Source organism: Amphibalanus amphitrite, unplaced genomic scaffold (genome assembly GCF_019059575.1).
Source record: "Amphibalanus amphitrite isolate SeventyFive unplaced genomic scaffold, NRLGWU_Aamphi_draft 000632F_arrow, whole genome shotgun sequence".
Classification (NCBI taxonomy): domain Eukaryota; kingdom Metazoa; phylum Arthropoda; class Thecostraca; order Balanomorpha; family Balanidae; genus Amphibalanus; species Amphibalanus amphitrite.
Window position 1 is genome coordinate 143348 of NW_024882126.1, and position 22425 is coordinate 165772.

Below are 22425 nucleotides of genomic sequence, written 5' to 3' on the forward strand. Positions count from 1 at the left end.
TGTCAAATTGATGCCCGGGAGGGTACTGAAAATTTGGCGGCGCGCAGCGCCGCCGTTTTCTTGCTATTCAGGAAAAACCACAGGGGGGGGGCAAAATGCCCCCCCCCCCAACGGGGCGAGGGTTAAGGTGGGATAGTCATTTTAACGTCCCCATCAAAGCCGGTCGCGGTCCGTCTCAGTCAGCCGACTCCAGTCCTGCTCCTACCAACGGCAGGTCATCCCCGTCGGGAGGTTCATTACCACCACTGCAACCTCCACCACCTAAACAATACCGGTCCTGAGCCTGAGGCTAAAGGAACCTGAGCTGAACCGGCCTACCGCACATGCACAAATACATCATTTTCGAATGAGACAATTACTTTAAAAAAGCCTCCTTTCCAGAGCGTTAGACTCATCTGTTTTTTTTTTTTTGTACACTTCGGTCATTAAAGGGACTATCCCACCTTTAACATGGGGTTTGAGTTGAGATAGCCAAGTTTGCGGCGAGGTTCAGAAACCACTATCTATCTAGGTTGCAACCCCCGCGGCCTCTTGGTGTTGAAGAAATTCGTTCCCTTCATTTGAAAATGGGCCTTGTACAAGGCCCTATCTTCAACATGGAGCGACCGTTAGTGTGACGTCACCTCGTTTAGTCATTCTGATTTAAATGGGTTTGTTCGTTGAAAAATCGCTTAAAACTTGGTCTGAACTTTGTTGTGGTGCCTACAGAGTAAAAACAATCAGCTTTATGACAGTAATGTGGCCTGGGGAAGGAGGTAATTTTGGGCTGTGACGTCACATATTTGAAAGTTTGTGTTTGGAATATGGGAAGCCTAAGATGTTTAATGAAAAATAAATGCCAGAACCGTGTTCCTGGTCATCCAATCTATAAAGTCGGGCACAATTTAACTGGTTTTAACAACATTTTAGAAGGTGGGATATAGTCCCTTTCCCCTACCAGAAAGGTCAATGTATAAAGTTGAAACCTTCTAAAGGGGGATACCATCGGCTTTATCTAAGTAAACCTGTTTACGACCAAATATAGGCATAGCGCACACAGCTCAGTAATAGTGCAACCGATTTTCACAGTTCGCCATAGACTACGCCGTAACTACTGTTGAAATCATCTGCACTATTACTGAAATGTGTGCACTGCCGCCTAATTGGGCGTAAAAAGGTTAGGTTACGACCAGCCAGTTCTTCCTCCACGAACTCCTAGCTCAATCAGGGACCGAACAGCTGGAGTCCGACATAACCTCCTACGTTTGCCGATTTAATATGAATTCTATAGGTACGACCAAAGGCTAACGCATCGCTCTCGTTGATGATCTGTCAAATAAGCTGGTTAAGACTTTATTTATTAATTAGTGCATTATCGAAAACTAACAGCGTTTGAATTAAATATATCTAAAATGCTTATTGCTCGCTCTCTGTAAATGAAACTTGTTAATTACTATATCAAGATATGATGAAACGATTATTAAATGCAAGAGAGATAAACTCCGCAATTAGCATAGCTTTTATTGGGTCTTTATAAAATCCGTGAAAGAATTATATATAAAAAAAATCCGAGTATGAACAAAATCGTTTATAGCGCTTCATGTACTGCGCAGTAAAGCCCACACGTTAATTATGCGAATCGAGTTTGTTTAAGGCTTCCGTAAGTGCCTGCTTAATAAGACAGTCACGTCGTGACTTTCCGGCCAGCCGTGCTCGCGGCGCGGCGGTCTGATGCCTGGACCGTCTCGCGGCCGGGCTGCCGTCCCTGCCGCGATTCACGCTGATCATGGTGACGCAGTGACGTGATGACGTCGGCTCCGGGCCGCCGCCGCGCCGTGGTGGGCGGACCGAGGGTGCTCGGCGACCAGCTGGGTTTGAACAGGAGGCCGGCGTCCGCTTGGGAGTATGTAAGTACCGCCCAGACTGTTTGTGGGGAATGGTCGGTCCGTTTGAGAGGCCAGGGGTCTCTGTTCAGGAGACCAGACTCTGCTGGTTCGTTTGGGGGCCCGGTCCGACTGGGTTTTATCGAGCGGCCCGGGGTCTGTTGAGGAGTTGCGTCCGGGCTGTTTGGAAGACCTGGCCGGTCCGTTCAGAAGGACCGACAGGGCTGTTTGGGAGACCCGGCCGGTCCGTTCAGAAGGACCGGCAGGGCTGTTGGACGTCTCTGCAGGCCGCGGGGAGACTGGAGCGACCCCGGTCAGTTCCCCGGGAACGCCGATGGAGACGGACCTCGATACCTCTCCTGCCAGCCCGGCTCCCCCTCTGCCGCCGTCCCGGCTCCCTGCCACCCCTTCCCCACCAACCCCGCCCCGCGGTAATCCACGGCGCTACACGGGGACGGCCAAACAGACTCGGTGACTGGCCGTGTGAACATATCTGACGCGTGACGCTATCCAAGATCATAATAAATAAATTACTTCATTACAAATAAGCGATTGAGTAAAACACGGTGACCTCATTTGAACAACGGGTAGAAAATACCAATGCTCATAATTGATTTGTGTCAGCATGTCGCTTTGGCAGCATTGTGGGATAAGTACACGAGTATGTACACGGGACGTGGAGCACCTGGCGGGTCTGAGCTCGCGATCAACAGCACCTGGGCAGAGTGTGAGGGGGACCGACCCCACCTGGGGCTGGCCGGTGGGGGGGGGGGGCGGACCGACCTCACCTGGGGCTGTCCGGTCACCGGTGGACAGTGTTCGCCATGGGTCGCGCCAGCCTAACAGGCCAAGGGCTGAGCTGGACTGCGGGCTGGGCTTTTCCCTCACATATGAGGAATCAACGGGCTATGAACGGGCCTGGTCAGAACTTTAAAATGGACTCAAAGGGTCGCAGCTAGGACAAAAAAGGAACATAACTATTCTAGATCATGGATTTTTTTTTTTTTTTGACGGGCTGGGCCGGGCTGGGCCGTGGCATTCTTACCATGAACGGTTACGGGCTGCACCGGTCGGTTACCCCCTGGGTCTAAGCCGGACTGGGCTGGGGTGTAGGGACTGGGCGAACACTGCTGAGTGCTGGTGTAGGGACTGGGCCGGGGTGTTGTGGTTCGTGGCCAACACTGCTGGTGTAGGGACTGGGCGGACACTGCTGGTGTATGGACTGGGCTGGGGTGTAGGGACTGGGCGAACACTGCTGGTAGGGACTGGGAGAACACTGCTGGGCCGGACTGGGCTGGGGTGTTGTGGCTCGTGGCGAACACTGCTGGTGGAGGGACTGGGCTGGGGTGTTGTGGTTCGTGGCCAACACTGCTGGTGTAGGGACTGGGCGAACACTGCTGAGCCGGACTGGGCTGGGGTGTTGTGGCTCGTGGCGAGCACTGCTGGTGTAGGGACTGGGCTGGGCTGTTGTGGCTCGTGGCGAGCACTGCTGGTGTAGGGACTGGGCTGGGCTGTTGTGGCTCGTGGCGAGCACTGCTGGTGTAGGGACTGGGCGAACACTGCCGGTGTATGGACTGGGCTGGGCTGTTGTGGCTCGTGGCGAGCACTGCTGGTGGGGAGTGCCAGCCCCAGCGGGGACCGCCGGGCAGGCCGACACCGGCGCTCCGGCCGGAGCAGAACAGCTCGTTTGTGTACCACCACGTCAGCCCCTAACAAACACAAACCGCTGCGTCAGCCACAATTTTTCTCATTTTTCTGACTCTTCCAGACTCAGTTTTCCGATACCTCGCCTATACAAGCGCCTATGTATAGCTGTGCTGAGATCAGTTGTTGATAGCCTGTTCCCGCTCATTCCCATTGACCCTTCTGAGCGGAGCGTCATACACAGGGCGGCCTTTCATTTACGTCACTGCTGTGGCTATTCATGCACAAAGTGCGCATAATGTGAGGCTTATGTAGGTATCAGAGCCGGGTCATTTGCAAGCGATCACAGGCTAGCCGACTGTTGTTAGTTGTCCTTGTCACGCTATGTCGGCAACACGGTAATCGGTAATCGTGTATCGTTCGAGTGACGAGATACCTCTCGTCACGTACCAGAGGCCAGTACCAGAGGTCAGGCACTGGCGCATATCTACTAAAAACCTTCCCAAAAAGCATGGATATTAATCTTACATGCTAAACAATGGCATACAGATTACGTAATTTTCTTGCGCCATTGAAAAACGAAAATATTTATCGTAGGTGTAAGTACTTGCAAGTTGCATATTAGCCAGCGATTTGCAGGGGGGGGGGGGGCAAGAACGTTCCCAAATTTTCACTACGCTATAGCTAAAAACGGCGAGCCGTAGGTACGCCAAATTCTGAATACTTGTTTCGAACTGATGGAAGTATATTGACTATTGAGACAAAATTCCTCAAAATCAGTCAAGCAATTTTTAGATATCGAGGTTCTATAGAACCTACACTATAGTGTAGCATGATTTTAAAGTTTTGGCAAGAATGGCATATGATTGAAGTATTAGATAGATAATAGCATAAAGACTAACAGAACAGATATAAACACATGCCGTAAATGTTTTAAGGCTGCTGGTAGTCTGTAAAATCAGCTGGGTAATCTCGATTTAAAAAAAAAATATTATATATTTTTCAAAATTTAGAACTGAATCTTGGTGATTTATCGCCATAACTTTTCGTTTGCTACCTTTTTTCAACGCAACGCAGAAGGTGCATTTGGCCTGCCAGCGACTGTTGTCATAGATATCAAGCGAGATCTATTGAATGGCAAAGTTCGTCCTACACGTATTTGGACAAAGTAATATAACGGGTTAAAAAGTGATACGAAATGACAGAACCAATAAAAACTATGACATCAGCCGAACAAACTAAAATAACAACCTGCAACCGATAAAGTTCTAAGACAGACTGACGGAATAGATAATATAACTGACCGGATCACCGTCTGGAGAGTCCTGTCGCCACCCGCCTCCCAGCTACCGCCCCTCCTGCCGCCACCTCCTACCGCCTCCCGCCTACTGCGACCTCTCATCTCCTCCCACTACCCGCCTCCCACCTCCCGCCTCCCACCACCCGCCACCTCCCGCCTCCCACCTCCCGCCTCCCGGCCCCGGCCGCCTCCCGCCACCCACCTCCCGGCCCCGGCCGCCTCCCGCCACCCACCTTCCGGGCCGGCCCGGCCGCCTCCCACCACCTCCCGGCACCTGCACCTCCCGGTTCCGGCCGCCTCCGGCCGCCTCCCGCCGACACCTCCGAACTGTGCAGGTGGCTGAGAGGCGACTCCATTAGGAGCGCGCCGTAACTCCCAATGGCCGTCCCGGCCAGTTCCCGTCGCCGCAATGTCTGTCTCACCGCCCTCCCCCACTGAACGGGTCTGAACGGCTGTCAGCTGGAATCAGCGCCCTTTGACCGACAAACGAGCCCGCTCCCTGGCACCACTTCATGCGTCTCCGGAGGTTAATTATTTCCCGGGGTCGTACTTCTTCCGCTAGAGATAGCGAAATTGAAACTGTCACCGAGTTAATCAGGAGCCAGCCAGCCACCCGAGCAGCGATATATCGGTATACTCCGGCGCCCGTCCTTTGCATAGTGCACACTGCCAGAGGGGCTCGGCTGCCCCCGTGGTGTGATGACTGGCCCACTGTGCGAGCTGAGCGCACAGTGGCGCGGTCGATCAGCTTACCCCAGCCGAGCGTGCAGAACACCCAGGCGCTGAACTGCTTGGCGAACGGGCGGGCGATCGAGTTGTGCAGTCCCAGTCCGACGGCCAGCATCCAGGTCCACGAGCTGAGCACGGCGTACTTGTAGAAGGCCTGCAGCAGCCGGCAGCCCAGGCCGCCGTCTGCGTCTGAGGCCGCCTGTCGGTCAGCCGGGGGCGCCAACAGGTCAGAGCGGGCCGCGCCCCGGTCAGAACAGGTCAGAGTGGGCCGCGCCCCGGTCAGTCGGGTGCGCCAACAGGTCAGATCGGGCCGCGCCCCAGTCAGAACAGGTCAGATCAGGTCGAGTAATGACTTCAGACAGGTAAGGTCACCGGCAGGGCAGTGCCCGACTGTCTGACATGGTCTCCGGAGAGGACCGTGGCACTGAGAACCCACCTCTGGGTAGCGAGACATGCTCTCTGTCCAGTGTTCCGATATTAGCGTAGCGAGTTAGCCCGCGCCGGCTGAGAGAGTTCCCCCTCCCCATATAGTTTTTTTGCGATAGCTCAGAATACGCCAGCGAAAGGGAGCTGAAACTTAGCATGCACAGCTTCTAATTCCAGCCAGATCTCGTACATAAACCACATTTTCAAGTCAGATCAGGTCACTGACCAATGACGTCATAGGTGAACCTCTGCACGGTCTTAAAATGTCGCAACTTTTGCAACGCCCTCAGTGCCAGATGAGCTTGCGCAGGGAGATGAAACTTGCAGGACCTAGTATCCTCCAGAGGTCACATCTTGTGCATGTCGTAAGCATCGGCTGAAATCCGGTATTTCATGAAATGTCTAGTACATGATGTCTCAGATTTTTGCTGAGGCTCACCTGAGGTCAGGTCGATCACGTGACCTCACCATTATAAGTCCATGGGGAAAGTATGAGAACTGTTATATTGGTGCTCGCCGCTCGGAATGATCTAAAACTATGTCATGCACATAAATTTGTGATTTCAGTGACGTCATTTGCGACGTCACTAAGGTCATATAAGAGTTTTTCGTCAATAACTCCCGATACGATCAAACTGAGCTAGCCAATCGGGAGGGTCATCAATGGATTCGGGAAGACGTGCCAAATCAAATGATGTGCAATATGACCTCATTCGACCAACTACGTGACCTGAGGAGATCTGACCTGACCTTGATCTGATCCGAGGTCAACACCTCACGTTGATTCCATCCAAACTACACCCAAAACTAGGTGCACATAGACCATATCTCTGACACATGTTCCGGTTTTTTCGATACACTCAAATTTTTGGATTTTATAATTATTTTCCCAAAAAAAGTCAGTTTTTTTTTTAAACTTTTGGCCAAAATCCAAGATTTTCAAAAAACCGAGATAGCCATTTGATAGACAAAGTAGAATTACGTATAACCTTTTTTGTTACGTCTTGATTCCTTTAAAAATGAAGATGTTAGCAGCGTTTGAAATTTTGCCGTTTTTGAGGCGAAAATGGCGAACATGACGTCACTAAAACGTCAATTTCTCAACAATTTCCCGACGGATTTCGCTCAAATTTTCAGGGAACGTGTCAAATTGATGTAAGAAAAGGTGATGAAAGTTTGGCGGCGCTGCGCGCCGCCGTTTTTGAGTTATTGCAAAAATGCACAAAGCTTCCGACAAATGTTCAGACGTCTCTAACATCCATCTCCATTCCGAAGCTGCAGATCACTGAGCAGTCAGTAAGGAGCGCTGCTCGGCCGCGTCAATGCACGGTGCGCAATCTCAGTTCAGCCTATAACTCTGTCTTCCAGGCGGTAGTGCTGAGCGCTCCCGACCTTCCCCAGTCTGGAAGTGGACACTCGACAGTAGCCCCTCCCTCCCCTCAGCGGCCTTCCCCATCTGGACACTCGGCAGCCCCCCCACCCCCCACCCCGCGGCCCTCCCCAGCCTGGACACTCGGTGGGAGCCCCTCCCCTCAGCGGCCTTCCCCATCCGGACACTCGACAGCCACGACCGCACTCTCACGGCCGCCTTGACGAGCTATCGGAGCCGATTGCACCGGCCGGGACACTTCTCCATCGCCGCAAACGGACCGCCACTACAGCTCAACAGCCCCCCGGAGGTCAATATTGACTGACCCGGGGACGGGGAGACGGGGGGGCAGAACTGGGCGAGATTACCCCGCCACTCAATGAGCACAAGCAGGCCCAGACACTTTCCGCCAGCTCGGTGGCCGCCTGTTTACACACGGGTAAGATGTTGCGTGATTAGATTTGTGTTCTCGATGACAGGGGCTTAGAGGGAGACAGGTCTGACGTGTGGCACGGACACACGCACCACACACACTGATCAGCAATGGGCCGTAGTGGCGCTGGAGGTAGTGGTTACCCCTCCTCAAAGTGCGGGCGAGCACGCGACATCGACTGTGCAGTGCATGCCCCGCGCGGCGGCGGTCCGGTAAATAGGCCTCCTCGTGATTCTGGAGGTCACGTAGGGCTCAGCTGCAGCCGCTGAATGAATCGGGGAGCACGAGGAGGAGGAAGTGGCGGCCCCGGGAGTTACTTGATATTCTCGGCGGTCGAGCGTTGATGTTGCACCTCAAAGGAACAATGCAGATACCTTGTAAACACCTTGTCGAAGCTTGGCAGCCGCATGTGCGCAACTTACCAAACAGATGGTGAAGAGATAGCAGTTTGTTTCTCTCCGAGCAGACTTATCGCATTGCACTTACATGAATTATGCAATTATGCGTCCTGGATATTGAGACCACACCAATCAAAGATAGTAGTTGTTAGGCAGTTTCTGCACTATATTTGATTGTCCTGCAGTCCCCGGCAATAAAACAATTACATCGGGAAGGTCAGCTCCTTTCTTACATGCTATAGCGATCTACGTCGTTGCCTTAGCACTGCTTGACTTTTTCAAAAGCCATCAATTTCTTTCCATGACTGCTTCTGCAAAGATCCTATATGGAACTTACAGAAATCAGCTGTAGAAAGTTGATGCTCGACTGAACAATGTTGAGCCCCACCTACCCCGGTGACCGGTGAGATGTTGAGCCCCCAGCCCAACCTTCCCCGGTGAAGTGGCGAGCCCCACCTACCCCGGTGAGCTGGGCGATGTTGAGCACCACTGATGTGGCGATGACCATGATACATCGGATGAGTAGGGCGGCCATCAGGGATCCGTGCAGCAGCAGGGGGCCCTGGTGGAGGCTGCGGATGGCGACCGACAGCAGTACGGCCGGCAGCAGGACCAGCACCGACACCTGCCGACACCGAGACACTGGTCAGAGACAGAGAGAGAGAGAGAGACACCGACACCTGCCGACACCGAGACACCAGTCAGAGACAGAGACACCGATACCTGCCGACACCGAGACACTGGTCAGAGACAGACAGGCAGATAGACAGACAGACAGACACCGACACCTGCCGACACCGAGACACTGGTCAGAGACAGGCAGACAGACAGACAGACAGACAGACAGACAGACAGACAGACAGACACACCGACACCTGCCGACAGACAGACAGACAGATACGGACACGGACAATGACACGGGTCAGGCATTGGCCTGTTGGTAAGGATTTGTGGTTATTTGGAGGTCGGCATTAGCACAGATGTTCGTTAACATTTCACAAAGGAGCGGGGCGCTAATTCCGTTGCACGTTTGCTCATTGCTGATCCCATGCCATTTCCTTTGCCCATGCCATTCACGCCCTGAGTCTGTTTCTGTGAGTGTATGTACTGGTGGCGCCGGGTGAGCCGCTGCCCGGCGGCGGGCGCGGGCTGCCGTCACTGACCCCGTTGCAGCCGATGTTGACGTACTGGCGCACCAGGCCGCGCCACATGTTGCTGCACTCGCCGTAGTCAGTGAACTCGCCGTGCTGCGCCGACGGCGCCCACCACGTGCCGTTCGACGTGCACTGCTTCTTGGCAAACACCCGACACGACGGCCTCTGTGGGGAACGGTCAGACAGTCAGACGCGGATACACCCGGCAAGAGGGTCCCTGTGAGGAACGGTCAGACGGTCAGACGGATACACCAAACACGAGGGTTCCTTTGGGAACGGTCAGACGGTCAGACGGATACACCAAACACGAGGGTCCCTGTGGGGAGCGGTCAGACGGTTAGACGAATACACACGACAGGAGGGTCCCTAGAAAGTTGAGGGTCCCTGTGGGGAACGGTCAGACGGTCAGACGCGGATACACCCGGCAAGAGGATCTCTGTGAGGAACGTTCAGACGGTCAGACGGATACACCAAACACGAGGGTCCCTATGTGGAACGGTCAGACGGTCAGTCAGTTAACTCCTTCACGAGAGTCTCTGTAAAACGATTAGCTGGTCAGTTAGGTACACCAAACACAATACAAACACACTAAACTCGGAAGACAACACAATAAACTCGTCTGCGGGCCGGTCAGCCGGGTACCCCTGACAGGTGGGTGTTTGGGTCAGTCAGCCGGGTACCCCTGACAGGTGGGTGTTTGGGCCGGTCAGCCGGGTGCCCCTGACAGGTGGGTGTTTGGGCCAGTCAACCGGGTGCCCCTGACAGGAGAGTCTCGGAACGGTCAGTCCGTCAGCCAGTCAGCCGGTTACACCCGTGCCGGCACTGGCGCAGTGCTCGCATGCTCTGAAAACAATTTAAACCGAGGCACCGGTTTACTCGCCGGCCTCATAAGGGTTAAATTCGGTTCAGTGTGGGCAATGGGCAATGGGCAATGGGCATGTCACGATCACTGAGCCTCTGCCCTCTGCTGACTATACCTAAGCGTGTTGGTTATAGCCGCTTAGAATATCGATAGGTGGCTCTTTGTTTAGGTAGCTACTATAGGTATGTATGTAAAAGAAGCCATACATAATAACGGAACTAAAGTAACTTGTAATGAGCAGCACATTAATAGCTCGTGGCAGGGCGGAAATTAATCTATTCCCCGCATGATTAGCCTGTTCGTGAGCCGCTGGCGCTGCCGTATTTTTCGGCTGTCCCTGCCGCCGACCGGTGATGGGTGCGGACGGACGCATTGGGCCGTCCGATACCGACCCCTGCCCCTCCCTGCTCCCAGGGGGGGGGGATGACCGTGGCCAGTCGGCCGATCCGCCGGAACGCCCAGACCTGAGCGCTCGGCATGCGAATATTCCGCCATTGTCGGCTGTTCAGTCCATCCAAAGACTGGGTGGGGTGGGGCTTTGAACATGGAGCTAGTATAGATGCATATGTTTATTTAAAAAAAAAAAAAACAGCCTTCTGTACAAACGCGTAAGCAAATACATACTATACGCAGATGGAGACCTGGAGTCAGAAGTGATTTGTTCTCCAGAGAAGTTAATCTATTGAAGATATGCAAGAACACACCGTAAAAGTGAAAATATCAGCAGAGATGGACTAAAAAGAAGTCGATTAAAAAATCACTGCTGCATAGTGCATATGCCTAGTCGTTAGGAGGAAGGCAACACAATAAACTCGGCTACATTTATACATTAAGGCATCCTTAGTTTTTTTTCCCCGGCCATAACACATGTCGCATCGACAAGAGATCAGTCGGATATACGCATTAGGTACACTGGAGTGGAGCCAAAAAAAAAAAAAAACGATTCAAAACTATTGGAAAAGGTCTACTCTTGCCGTGCTGATAGTCCCAAATTTGTCGCTGTTTGTAATACAAAGGTCACGAGTGCATACCACAGTGGTGGCAGCGCATACTACCACACTGACACACCAGACACACACACTCATTTCAAACGTACGAGCACCAACACCGGCATACTGCACATCACGCGCACACTTGCAGGTGATTTAAAAACATAACCCAGAGCTTTGCTGACCGTTTACAGACCGGTAACCCCGCGCTGGGCGGCACTTCGCGGAAAGCTGCGCAGGCTCGCCCGAACAGGCCGCTCTCGAGTGTGTCTAACAGTGGCGCGTTCACCGGTGGCGCGATTGGCGCCGGGGCGGCGATAGCGGCGCGCCGCTTTGAATGCGGCCAATTGTCTGCGCCGTCTGCGCCACGGACGCTCCGCTGGCGGAGGCGCCTCTGCCGCGGCGGCCCGTCCCGCGAGGCGCCTCCGCTGAAATAACGCACCGTCTTATCGGCCGTGTCCACTGATCCTGTGCAAACTATCTCGGCCAGATAATGATTTCCGGAATACCTTCATAATGTTGCGCAAACAACAAGAGTCAATACCATTTGGAGGCTGGGTTCGGCGTGAGTCCAAACAGTGCGAGTCACGGCCGAACGACCTGAAACGAAGGCTGGCAAACATTGCGGCCTCAGTCCGGAGTCGGCCAGCGAAACGGACGACCTATAACAGTGGGATGACCACACCGCTCGGTCCAGGAAGTAGGCTGCACAAGCGTCCATGCTGATGGCAGGCACACACTTAGCACAGGTTCATGTCGCTAAAACATAACGATAATGCGCAGCGTGACACTGAGTGAAATATGATCCCCTTTGGCCATTCAAAATACTCTCATCATAGGTTAATACCACGTAGAGATGTTATTTCTGAGCAGTTCTAAAGTGACTAGCCACTCAGCGTGTATCTGAGTCGATAACCCTTGAGAGCTAACATGGTCGACCGTCGATGACCGCGGTGGATTATCTTCTTGAGCTGAATGGCCCTGTCTCGTCCAATCTTATTTCGCGGTATTGATCTGAATGTTCAAACTACATACATTGCATCTTAACGAAAGTAGTTGTCAAATATTGTCATTGGTAGACGGGAGACACTGCTAGAGTTCGGGAAGGGAGGGACACTGCAGGTAGGTGGGGGAGGGGACACTGCTGGTAGTGAGGGAAGGAGGGACACTGCTGATTAGCGGGGCACATTGCTGGTAGTCGGGTGCTGCTCCCGCCAATGACCTGGTGCGAGTAGATGTAGTCGGGACACTGATGGTAGTTGGGGAGGGGACACTGCTGGTAGTGAGGGATGGGACACTGCTGGTGGTCGGGGAGGCCAAGGGACACTACTGGTAGTGAGGAATGGGACACTGCTGGTAGTTGGGGAGGTAGTTAAGGGACACTGCTGGTAGTGAGGGAGGGACACTGCTGGTAGTGAGGGATGGGACACTACTGGTAGTGGGGAGGTAGTTGGGGAGGGACTGAGGGAGGGACACTGCTGGTGGTCGGGGAGGGATGGGACACTGCTGGGTGCTGCTCCCTCCCGCCACTGACCTGGTGCGAGTAGATGTAGTCGGGACACTGCTGGTAGACAGTCTGACCGGCCCGCGTGGTGTTCCAGCACAGCCAGCCGTCCTCGGTAGCTGGGCAGTACTCGCCCGACCGGCGGATCTCACTCTCTGGAACCAAACTGCAGCGTCAAACGACCGGCGGATCTCACTCTCTGGAACCAAACCAGCGTCAAACGACCGGCGGATCTCACTCTCTGGAACCAAAACAGCGTCAAACGACCGGCGGATCTCACTCTCTGGAGCCAAACCAAACCAGCGTCAAACGACCGGTGGGGGAAGTCAATCGGACACTCCTCTGAAGAGGCGGTCCACACTGCACGTCACTATCAAATATAGTCGGTCAACTCACTCATAAAACAGCAAAATGAATCCCTAAATCCCTGGCCACTGTCCCATGTTAGCCGCCCGCTACTGAGGAGGCTGTGCACTGCTGTTGTACGGGGCTGCTGTTGTACACTGCTGTTGTACCGGGCTGTTGCTGTGCACTGTTGTTGTACCGGCCTGCTGTTGTGCACTGCTGTCGTACCGGGCTGCTGTTGTGCACTGCTGTCGTACCGGGCTCGCCGCACGTTACCGTACAGCTGCGCAGCTGGTAATGGTCCATGACGCCTCATCGCGCGCCGACCCTCTCAGATTGGTCGCTGACCTTTGTGGCAGGCGCAGATGGCACCGGCCTAATCACCTGGTAACGCCATATTTGTTTGCCAGCCACTCACGGAGTAACCGGTTGTAAATACCGCCTCCATTTCGGCGCCCAGGACCTCTGCCGGCGCTTTTCATCGAGATAATCAGCTGGCCAAACAGAATACATCGAGACCTAGTTGCAATGGGGTAGAAATTTTCAATTACCGATAAAATGCAATTGAATTCTAAAGCGGTTGGTAGATAAATGAGACGCAGTTCATAAAACTAACCAGCGCCAATGCTGCGGATTGTTGTTACGAAATGCAGTAATGTTGACTAAACATGCAGTGTTCTTGCCACACCACTCAGAATCAGACCTACATTGGACAATAACTTGTTATTGAATGAGTAAAACAGACAATAATGAAGCTGTCAACATTGAAAACCATTCCTTTGTGGATCCAAAAGGGTGATCGGCGCTACATAGGGAGCAAACTCGCCAAAAAGTTGTACAATTTCTATGAGCCCCTCGGATTTTGCTTACTAATGCCCTACTGTATGTACAGTTTAAATCAAACTTTATCGCATTACATTTTCAAAAACTTATTTCATTCGAGGAACAGACAGAATTTGATCGCTTCCGTTGAGGCAAATGCCCGAAATGGATTCATTTTATCAGCCAGTGAGTCCACTGGAAGTTGGGTGAAATACATAACTTCCCTATGATGTTTTCATACTGGTATCTTATATATGTCATGCTATTTTCCAGTTTTCTTCTTGTACCTAAAGCATGAGGATATCTTCTATAGGTACTTCAGTTGCGTTCGTATAGCTGTTGGTGCCAAAATTCGCATTAGATACGAGCAGTCGCCAGTTCCACTGGCTGTCGCCGGTCGGTGTATTGGACGGCACCTGATATCGTGACCCCACTGACCCGCGCCCCGGGCTATCGGGACGCAGCTGGAAACACGACAGCGGCTGCGCGAGGGGGACGGGCCGAGCAGAAATAATTCAGAGACGGAGAACCGGCCTGCTATGAAAGTGACAGACCCGAAAAAAGAACATTGCTGATTAACCCTCGCCGGGCCAGGGAGTTGATGCAACCCTCCTAAGGTTTTTTTGCCAATAACGTAAAATCGGCCGCGCGTAGCGCCACCAAACCAAATTTACCATACCCTCTGGGGCAGCTTTTTGACATCAGCCCTGAAAATTTCAGGTCTCTGCCCTTTCAGGTCAGGTCACCAGGTCACCGAAACCGGTACAATGTCAGGGTAGAATTGGACTATATAAGCGGCAAAGGAATCGCTAAGTTTATCGTTAACCCTCGCCCCGTTGGGGGGGGGCATTTTGGCCCCCCCCTGTGGTTTTTCCTGAATAGCAAGAAAACGGCGGCGCGCAGCGCCGCCAAATTTTCAGTACCTTTCCGGGCATCAATTTGACACCTTCACACCAAATTTCAAGTCTTAGGTCACCTTAGGTCAGGAGTTATTGAGGTCAAACTGAGGTCATGTTCGAGCAAAAATGAGCAAAAAACATGCAATCTTGAAACGCTCACCAAATCTACAGTTATCAAGCAATTTCAAAGTTCTTTATATGGTCTAATAGACAAAAAGCGGCGCTACAAAACTGCTATCTCGGATTTTCAAAATTTTGGGTTTTTGCCCAAAAAAAAATAAAAAATTGATTTTTTTAGAAAAACTAAAAAAAATCCAAAATTTTTCCGAATTTCGAAAAAACGGAATATATGTGATAGTCCCTGCGCTCTTCTATATACATACCAAATTTCAGATCGATATCTCGTTTTTTGGCCAAGTTATAGCGAAAAAACTGTTCAAAAATGATGACGTCAAATTTTTGAACTCAATTTTTAGCGATTCTAGACCTTGTACGGCAAAACAAAGACCACCGTTGAACTCCCCGTGACGAGCTGCATCGATTCGATACCCATTTTATGCAAAAATATCAACTTTGAAATTTGACCTTATTTGACCTGACCTTGACCTGACCTTGACCTGACCTTGACCAAAACGTGACCTAAGCTGGCCCCAAAGGCTGCCTGACCCACATAATCGCATTTGTCATGTAAAATGGACCATAAAACATGTATCACACGACACTTTCATATTGTGACCCCCCAGTGACCTGACCTCAGTGACCTGACCTGGTATCAGTGACCTCGACTAGCAAAACATGTGTTTGAAGAACATTTCCCCATCGGTGATTTTCAATGAAATGCATTTTACTCGATTTTACAACGCATTTCTTGAAATGCCTGTAAACGGTGAAAATTGGACCTTTGACCTGACCTGTGACGTCATCGGTTTGACCTAGGTCAATAAAATTGGGTCACAAGGTAGTTCCCTGATAGGGCTATCCAACACCGTTTGCCGCTTGTCGCTACGTTGCGTGGTTCTCGAGATCTTAGGGGGGGGGGGCCAAAATGGCCCCCCCCCCCCCCAACGGGGCGCGTTGCTCGGCAGAGCCCAACGGGGCGCGGGTTAATAGCGAAAGAACCGAGAGACTTAGGGTCACCAAATTTCAGACATAACTTGGGGCAGCCATTCGACACGTGTCCTGGGAGTTTTGTGTTCCAGTGACATCAGGTCAGGTCACAAGGTCACAAAAACCGGTACATGGTCAAAATGGCATTGAAAATGCACTATTTTTCATTGAAATCTAGAGTTAACCATCGATTTGATTCAAACTGGAAGGATATGGGGCATTCCACGTCAAATCAAACACCGAAATCCGTCATCCCCTTCGATTTTTTTGAAAATTTGTAGGCAGACTGGGCATGGTTCAAGACTGAGTTACGTATAATATTTTCGAAATTTGATAACGTATTGCTGAGATATAGGTCATCGAATATAGCCAAAAATGCCACACATCAATTTTTTAAATGTCTATAACTCTGGATCCATTTCTGGTATCAAAAAGATATTAACAGGGTCTTGTAGGCACTTGATAATGCTTTGATTTTTAATTATAAAGTTAAATTGAAGTGACCTTGAAATGCATTTGACCTTGAATTAAAACAGAAAAATTTGAATAGCAAAAAACACTCCACTTTCGATTTGGGTAATTTTTACATATTATGTCCGTCATAATGTTCCTAACCATCTGTGAAAAAAATTGGAGTGGGCCATTCATAACTTTCGCGGCAAACACCGTTTTCATGCATCAACATCACGCAATCGCGCGTGACCTTGAAAGACAGAGTCAAGACATGGTTGCTTGTGTACACTTTCTGAAAAGAATGATTGCTGATTAGTGATATTCCAAACTCTGTGAGAATGGAAATGCATAGTCATCGTAGTCAAGCATTTAAGTTCCATAGTAAAAGTGTCTCAGGCAAACGGTATTTTGCGGTGAATTTTGAGCCGTGTGGAAATGCATCATGAAGTAAATTCAACGAAAACATTATCACGCAACGATATCTTCACGTCTTTTTATCTTCACTATACGAAAGAACATACATTTTTAGTATGTATGGGGAATTTCTATTTAATTCAATAATAAATATGGCAGTTAGAGCCTAAAGGCCTCCTAACCCGCGCCCTGGTGGGGGGGGGCTATTTTTTGCCCCCCTCCAGACTTTTCGATATATCTCCAGAACCGCTGCGCCGATCGTCACCAAACTTTCAGTACCCTCCCGGACATCAATTTTACACATTGTGACCAAAATTTTTTCCAAAAGCTATGATAGGTTGGCCGGAAATGACGTCAGAGTGACGTCATGTTCTGCCGTTTTCGACCCAAAAAAGGGTTTCGCGGGAAGAGCTGTCAGGCCTATAGCTTTGCAAATACAGAAAAATGTTTAGGACATAAAAGCTGTAGAATTGACAGGGCTACAAAACTGCTATCTCGGATTTTTGATTTTTTTTTATTTTGACCCCCAAAAATCAAAAAATAGATTTTTGGGATATAATAGTCAAAAAATCCAAAAAGTTTTTTGAATTTCGCAAAAACCGGAATATATGTGATAGTCCTTACCGCCTTCCATCCACATACCAAATTTTAGATTGATACCTCTTTTTTTGGCGAAGTTATAGCGAAAAAACTTCAAAATTGATGACGTCAAATTTTCAAACTCAATTTTTAGCAATTCTAGACCTCGTAGTGCAAAACAAAGACCACCATTAGACTCCCCGTGATGAGCTGCATCGAATTGATACCCATTTTATGCAAAAATATCAACTTTGAAATTTGACCTTTTTTGACCTGACCTTGACCTGACCTCCACCAGAAAGTGACCTAAACCGTACCTGATGGTCTTATAACCAACACCATTGGGTTGGAAATGAAAAACTGCCCATAAAACATGCATCGCACAACCTTAGTAAAGTTGGGTTCATGTGGTGACCCTTGGTGACCTTTGGTGACCTGACCTGTGACCTGACCTGGTATGACCAGTGACCTCTAATAGCAACATATGTACTAGACAACTGACGTCTTATCGCTGATTTTCGACAAAATGCGTTTTACTCGGTGTTATAGCGCTTTCCCTAGAAGCCCCGTGAACGGTGAAACATTTTATCTTTGACCTGACCTGTGACGTCATCGGTGACCCCGAGGTCAATAAAATTTGGTTTCCCTCGACAAATTTGACAGGGCTATCGAACGCCGTTTGAATTTTGCGGATCCGTCCAGTAGTTTCGGAGATACGAGGGGGGGGGGCAAAAAATAGCTCCCCCCCACCAGGTCGCGTTATAAACAGACCCCACCAGGGCGCGGGCTAAGAGTAACATGTCGCCGGCTGAGGCGGGATCGGCCGACGCGGGAAACGCAGCAATCACAATTTTGTGTTTACACGTTCATATTTCAATTGTTTACCAACATATTTTCAAAATTCCTTCACCATAAGATTGCCTGTACATTTCTTAGTCTTCTCACAAAATTTGACGCGAATCGAACGTAATCAGCGGTAAGGAGCGCGATGTAAAGACGGAACCGTTCCGTTCCATCCCGGCACAGTCTACAATTCAGGCGGCGTGTAGCGGTCGGCGCCGGCTGCCGAGTCGCCGCGTCGCCGCGGCGACAGGATGTTCACTTTACACCGCTATTACTAGAACAGTTGCGAACCGATTTTCTTTTTGCTTGCACAATGATATGTGCAATTCAATTCTGGACAGGTAGCCATAATTAATTTTGCATTAATTTTATGAGATATTGGCGAAAAACAGGAGGGGTGTGGCGAAATTCGCTCTTCCCCCTCCACTGCGCGTGCTAACATACGTTTGCATATGTGCCATTTTCTTCAAAACTTATGAATGGCCCACTCTAATTTTTTCACAGGTTGTTAAGAATATGGTAGGCAATAAAATATATGAAAATGAGCCAAATCGAAGGTGGCGTGTTTTTTGCTATTTCAATTTTTGTGCTTAAGAACAGAGTTAAGCAAATTTCAAGGTCATATATTTAAGTAGGTGCAATTCTAAGCAAATGCTTAAGAAATTACCTAAACAGTAAGGTTTAGGTATTTCATTCAAATCAAACAAGTACAACCGAAGTTATGGTCGTTCAAAAATATAAAGATGCAACATTTTGTAAAAATTTGATGCCCTATATTTAGAAGACCTGTGGTCAGAATGTGCAAAAAAACATCAATGTAATGTCCGGGGCGACACAGGAACTCGATCACAAATTTATAATGAAATCGCTGATGGTAAGGTGCAAAACAGCCGATTTTTGTTCGATTTGACGTGGAATGCCCCATATGCTAAGTTCACCGAGTTGTATAGCCTACATCCATGTTTTTTTTCAAATTCGTGTGACCTGAGGTCATCTAGAGGCCACGACAAATTTTAAGAAAATGTGTCTATCTAGCTCCAATGGCAAAAATATGCTCCATTTCAACGTGTTGTGTTTGTTTTAGCTCTATTAAAATTTTTGAAAACGGAGCGTCGTAGAGCTTAGCGGAAAAGACCAACGGATTGCTCTTGCCGAGATCTCGCGATTGGTGGTATATTTTTTGGTCCTAGGTCAACATTTGACCTACTTTTGACCGGTCAAAGGTCAAATTTTCGGAAAAATAGATTTTTCAATTTTCCGCGGCGATTGCGGCAAAACGGTGGGAGATATCGACTTGAAACCTTCACTATCGTGTTCCTTGATCAATTCTCTATCGTTTGGTATGTATTTCGTTTCCCTAGCTCTAAAAATGGCGCGTTGGGAGCGCCGGAAGTCGGCAAGGTCACAGTCGGCGGCAGAAATTCGAAAAATCAAAATTTAAAATTTTTGAAATCTGATTGTATTTTTGGATTTGGGAGGTCCATTTGCTCCCTATAGAAGCTAATATTGCTGCATATTCCCATTGAGGTGACAAGAATTAGCAAAATAGTGGTTCGGGCGCTTTTCAAAAATAGTACTGGACGCTGTTCCTCTTGTGACGTCATAGCTCCGTGACCTGATCTGACCCGGTCAAGTTTCTTATACCATATGATAGCCAATACTTGCCCCAACATGCATGGGAAGTTTCATCACGATCCATCAACCGATGTCCGTACCACCGGCAGGAAACCTCGGGCGTTGGCACTCAGTTTGTGAAAATCCGGCCGGAGGCTGTTCCCTTTGTGACGTCATAACTCCGTGACCTGACATGACCCGGTTAAATTTTTTTATCAAAAGATGCGCAAGGTTTGCCCCATAAGGTACCCAAAAGCGCCGCCGTTTTTGCACTATTTCCGAAAAGCCTCAGGGGGGGTTGCACCAACCCCCCCCCCCCTACATGGGCGAGGGTTAACCCTCGCCGGCCGAGGGGAGGGGCGGGTGCCGCCCCCCCATAGGGTTTTTTCGCGATAGCTCCGAACACAATGGCGATAGCGAGCTGAAACTTGGCATACCTGACCTTTGATCCAAGCCGGATCTTTTGACACCAACCGCATTTTTGGGTCAGGTCAGGTCACTGACCTATGACGTCATAAGTGAACCTCTGCACGGTCTTCAGATGTCGCAACTTCGCAACGCCCTCACTGCCAGAGGAGATGTCACAGGGAAATGAAACTTGCAGGATCTAGTATCCATTATGAGTCCCACAACTTGTATATCTCGGATTTTTCCTAAAGGTCATATGAGGTCAGGTCATTTTCGTGACCTCACCATTATAAGTCAATGGGGAAAAATGAAAACTGCTATTCTGGCGCCGGGAACGATCTCCAACTATCTCAAGCACACAGAATCGTGATTTGATGCACTCCTTGCAAGGTTAGATGCGTCACTTTTGCAATGTTGACCTTGCGTGACGTCATTTGTGACGTCATCAAGGTCATATTAGTTTTTCGTCAATAACTCTTGATCAAATTGAGCTAGCGAGTCGCGAAAGCCACCAATGGACTCAGGAAGACCTGCCGAATCGAATGATATGCGACATGACCTCTTTCGACCAACTTCGTGACCTGGGGGTGCTGACCTGACCTTGACCTGAGGTCAACACCCCAAGTTGACCTGACCCGGACAAAAAGTATATCATTCGACGCGCCTGAGCGAGACGAACACGATGCTGCCAAAATCGGCGCTCTGCGGCCGTTTTTTGCGAAGTTATTCACCAAAAACTGAACCGTACCTTGGGGCACTTGACCTGACCTCAGAGGTCACCGGTTGACCTAGGACCTTAAAATCAGGTACCAATCTCTGCGTCTCGTAACGGCGCACACGCTCGTTTTTTCCGCGACGCGCTAGCTCCACCAGGGGCGAAACGGCGAGGGGGGGTCGTACCCGCCCCCCCCCCCCCTCGGCCGGCGCGTATGTAGAAAACCAATAGGTCCGGCGAGGGTTAAAGGTAGTGTGCCACCTTTGAAAGATTTCCCATTTTATTTTTCCTAGGATAAGAAGCTTCTGTTTTTACCTAATATCGCAAAAAAAAATCAAAAATGGGCCTGGAATAGTGCCTTTTTCGCCTAAAAGTTTATCGGTTTTTCGATATGTATAACAATTGTAGTGGGCTGACCTGTAAACAGGCGTCGGCAAGTGACGGCAACAATTCGAATGCGGCGCACATGTGACAATAAGCAAAGGTCATTATAGAGTTACGACGTACGGGAATGAGTTATCAGCTGTCTAATCGTAGACAACACAATGTCGAGCCGTAAACTGTAAGCCTGTATTGGTATTGTTTCTTTTATTTGGCTGTCGAACATTATTTATGGTTTGAAATATGATTTTATGTAAAATAATTGATATGAAAAAGCCGTCTCTTAAGTTATGACCCTATTTCACCACACGCAAGTGGCAGAAATGACAATGATCAGCTGACGCATTTTTCTTGGCCGAAGTCAGAGCGCGCGGCCCGACGCACCACCACCGCACCACAAAGTATGAGCAGAAGCCGCGCCCAAAGCCAGGGCCCCGGTAACGTGAGGTAGCCGAGTCGGGGCAGCGTGCACTGACCCAAGCCGGGGCCGCAGCTTTGGGCGCGGTCTACCGCATCCCCGCGGGCAGCCCCGGGCCATCACATGACACCGGGAGGACGCGCGGCCCCGGCTTGGGTCAGCGCACGCTGCCCCGACTCGGCTACCTCACGTTACCGGGGCCCTGGCTTTGGGCGCGGTCTACCGCACCACCTAACAGGCGTGTTCGAAACCGCAGGAGATGATGATGAACGGGTTTATCGAAACTTGATTGGATGAACATATCGGTAATAGCGATTTCAGTGTGTGCATTTATTGTTCATAGTGGTGTGAAATGTGGTTGGGGTACGACCGACAACCCGTCGGGGCGAATTTCGCACTGGGGTACTCAAAATTTGAAGAATTTAAGACGTTTCCATGAATTTTGAAGGTATGGATAAGTTCTAAAAATCCGGTTCTCCTTATCTGGGCCATTAACTCCATACGGTCCAGGAAAGCTGGCACACTACCTTTAAACTAATAAAAAGTATACCATGCAATGCGCAGAGACGTGCTGAGTTCACTTTACTCTATCTTGATTAGATCAAAAGTTAGAAGCAAAAAACTTTTGACCTGCTTCATCGCAATTTTTACATTTATACCCCCTATCTATTGGCCTAGAGTAACAAAATTTGCACAGGGGCGAGATCTCCTATGGGCCCACATACCCTCTAAATTTGGCGTTTCTCAGTGCCATAGG

At 50.0% G+C, this 22425-nt stretch overlaps 1 protein-coding gene across 1 annotated transcript in view; it reads right to left on the reverse strand.

Annotated features, from left to right (window-relative positions):
* Positions 1 to 22425, reverse strand: part of LOC122363641 (calcitonin gene-related peptide type 1 receptor-like) — a 45186-nt gene that overhangs the window by 12257 nt on the left and 10504 nt on the right. Inside the window, exons 4-7 of the mRNA XM_043333147.1 lie at positions 12701 to 12825; positions 9325 to 9480; positions 8622 to 8786; positions 5560 to 5734 (exon numbers count right to left, since the gene is read on the reverse strand). Of these exons, the coding sequence (XP_043189082.1) occupies positions 5560 to 5734; positions 8622 to 8786; positions 9325 to 9480; positions 12701 to 12825 (621 nt within the window). The remainder of the gene's footprint in view (positions 1 to 5559; positions 5735 to 8621; positions 8787 to 9324; positions 9481 to 12700; positions 12826 to 22425) is intronic.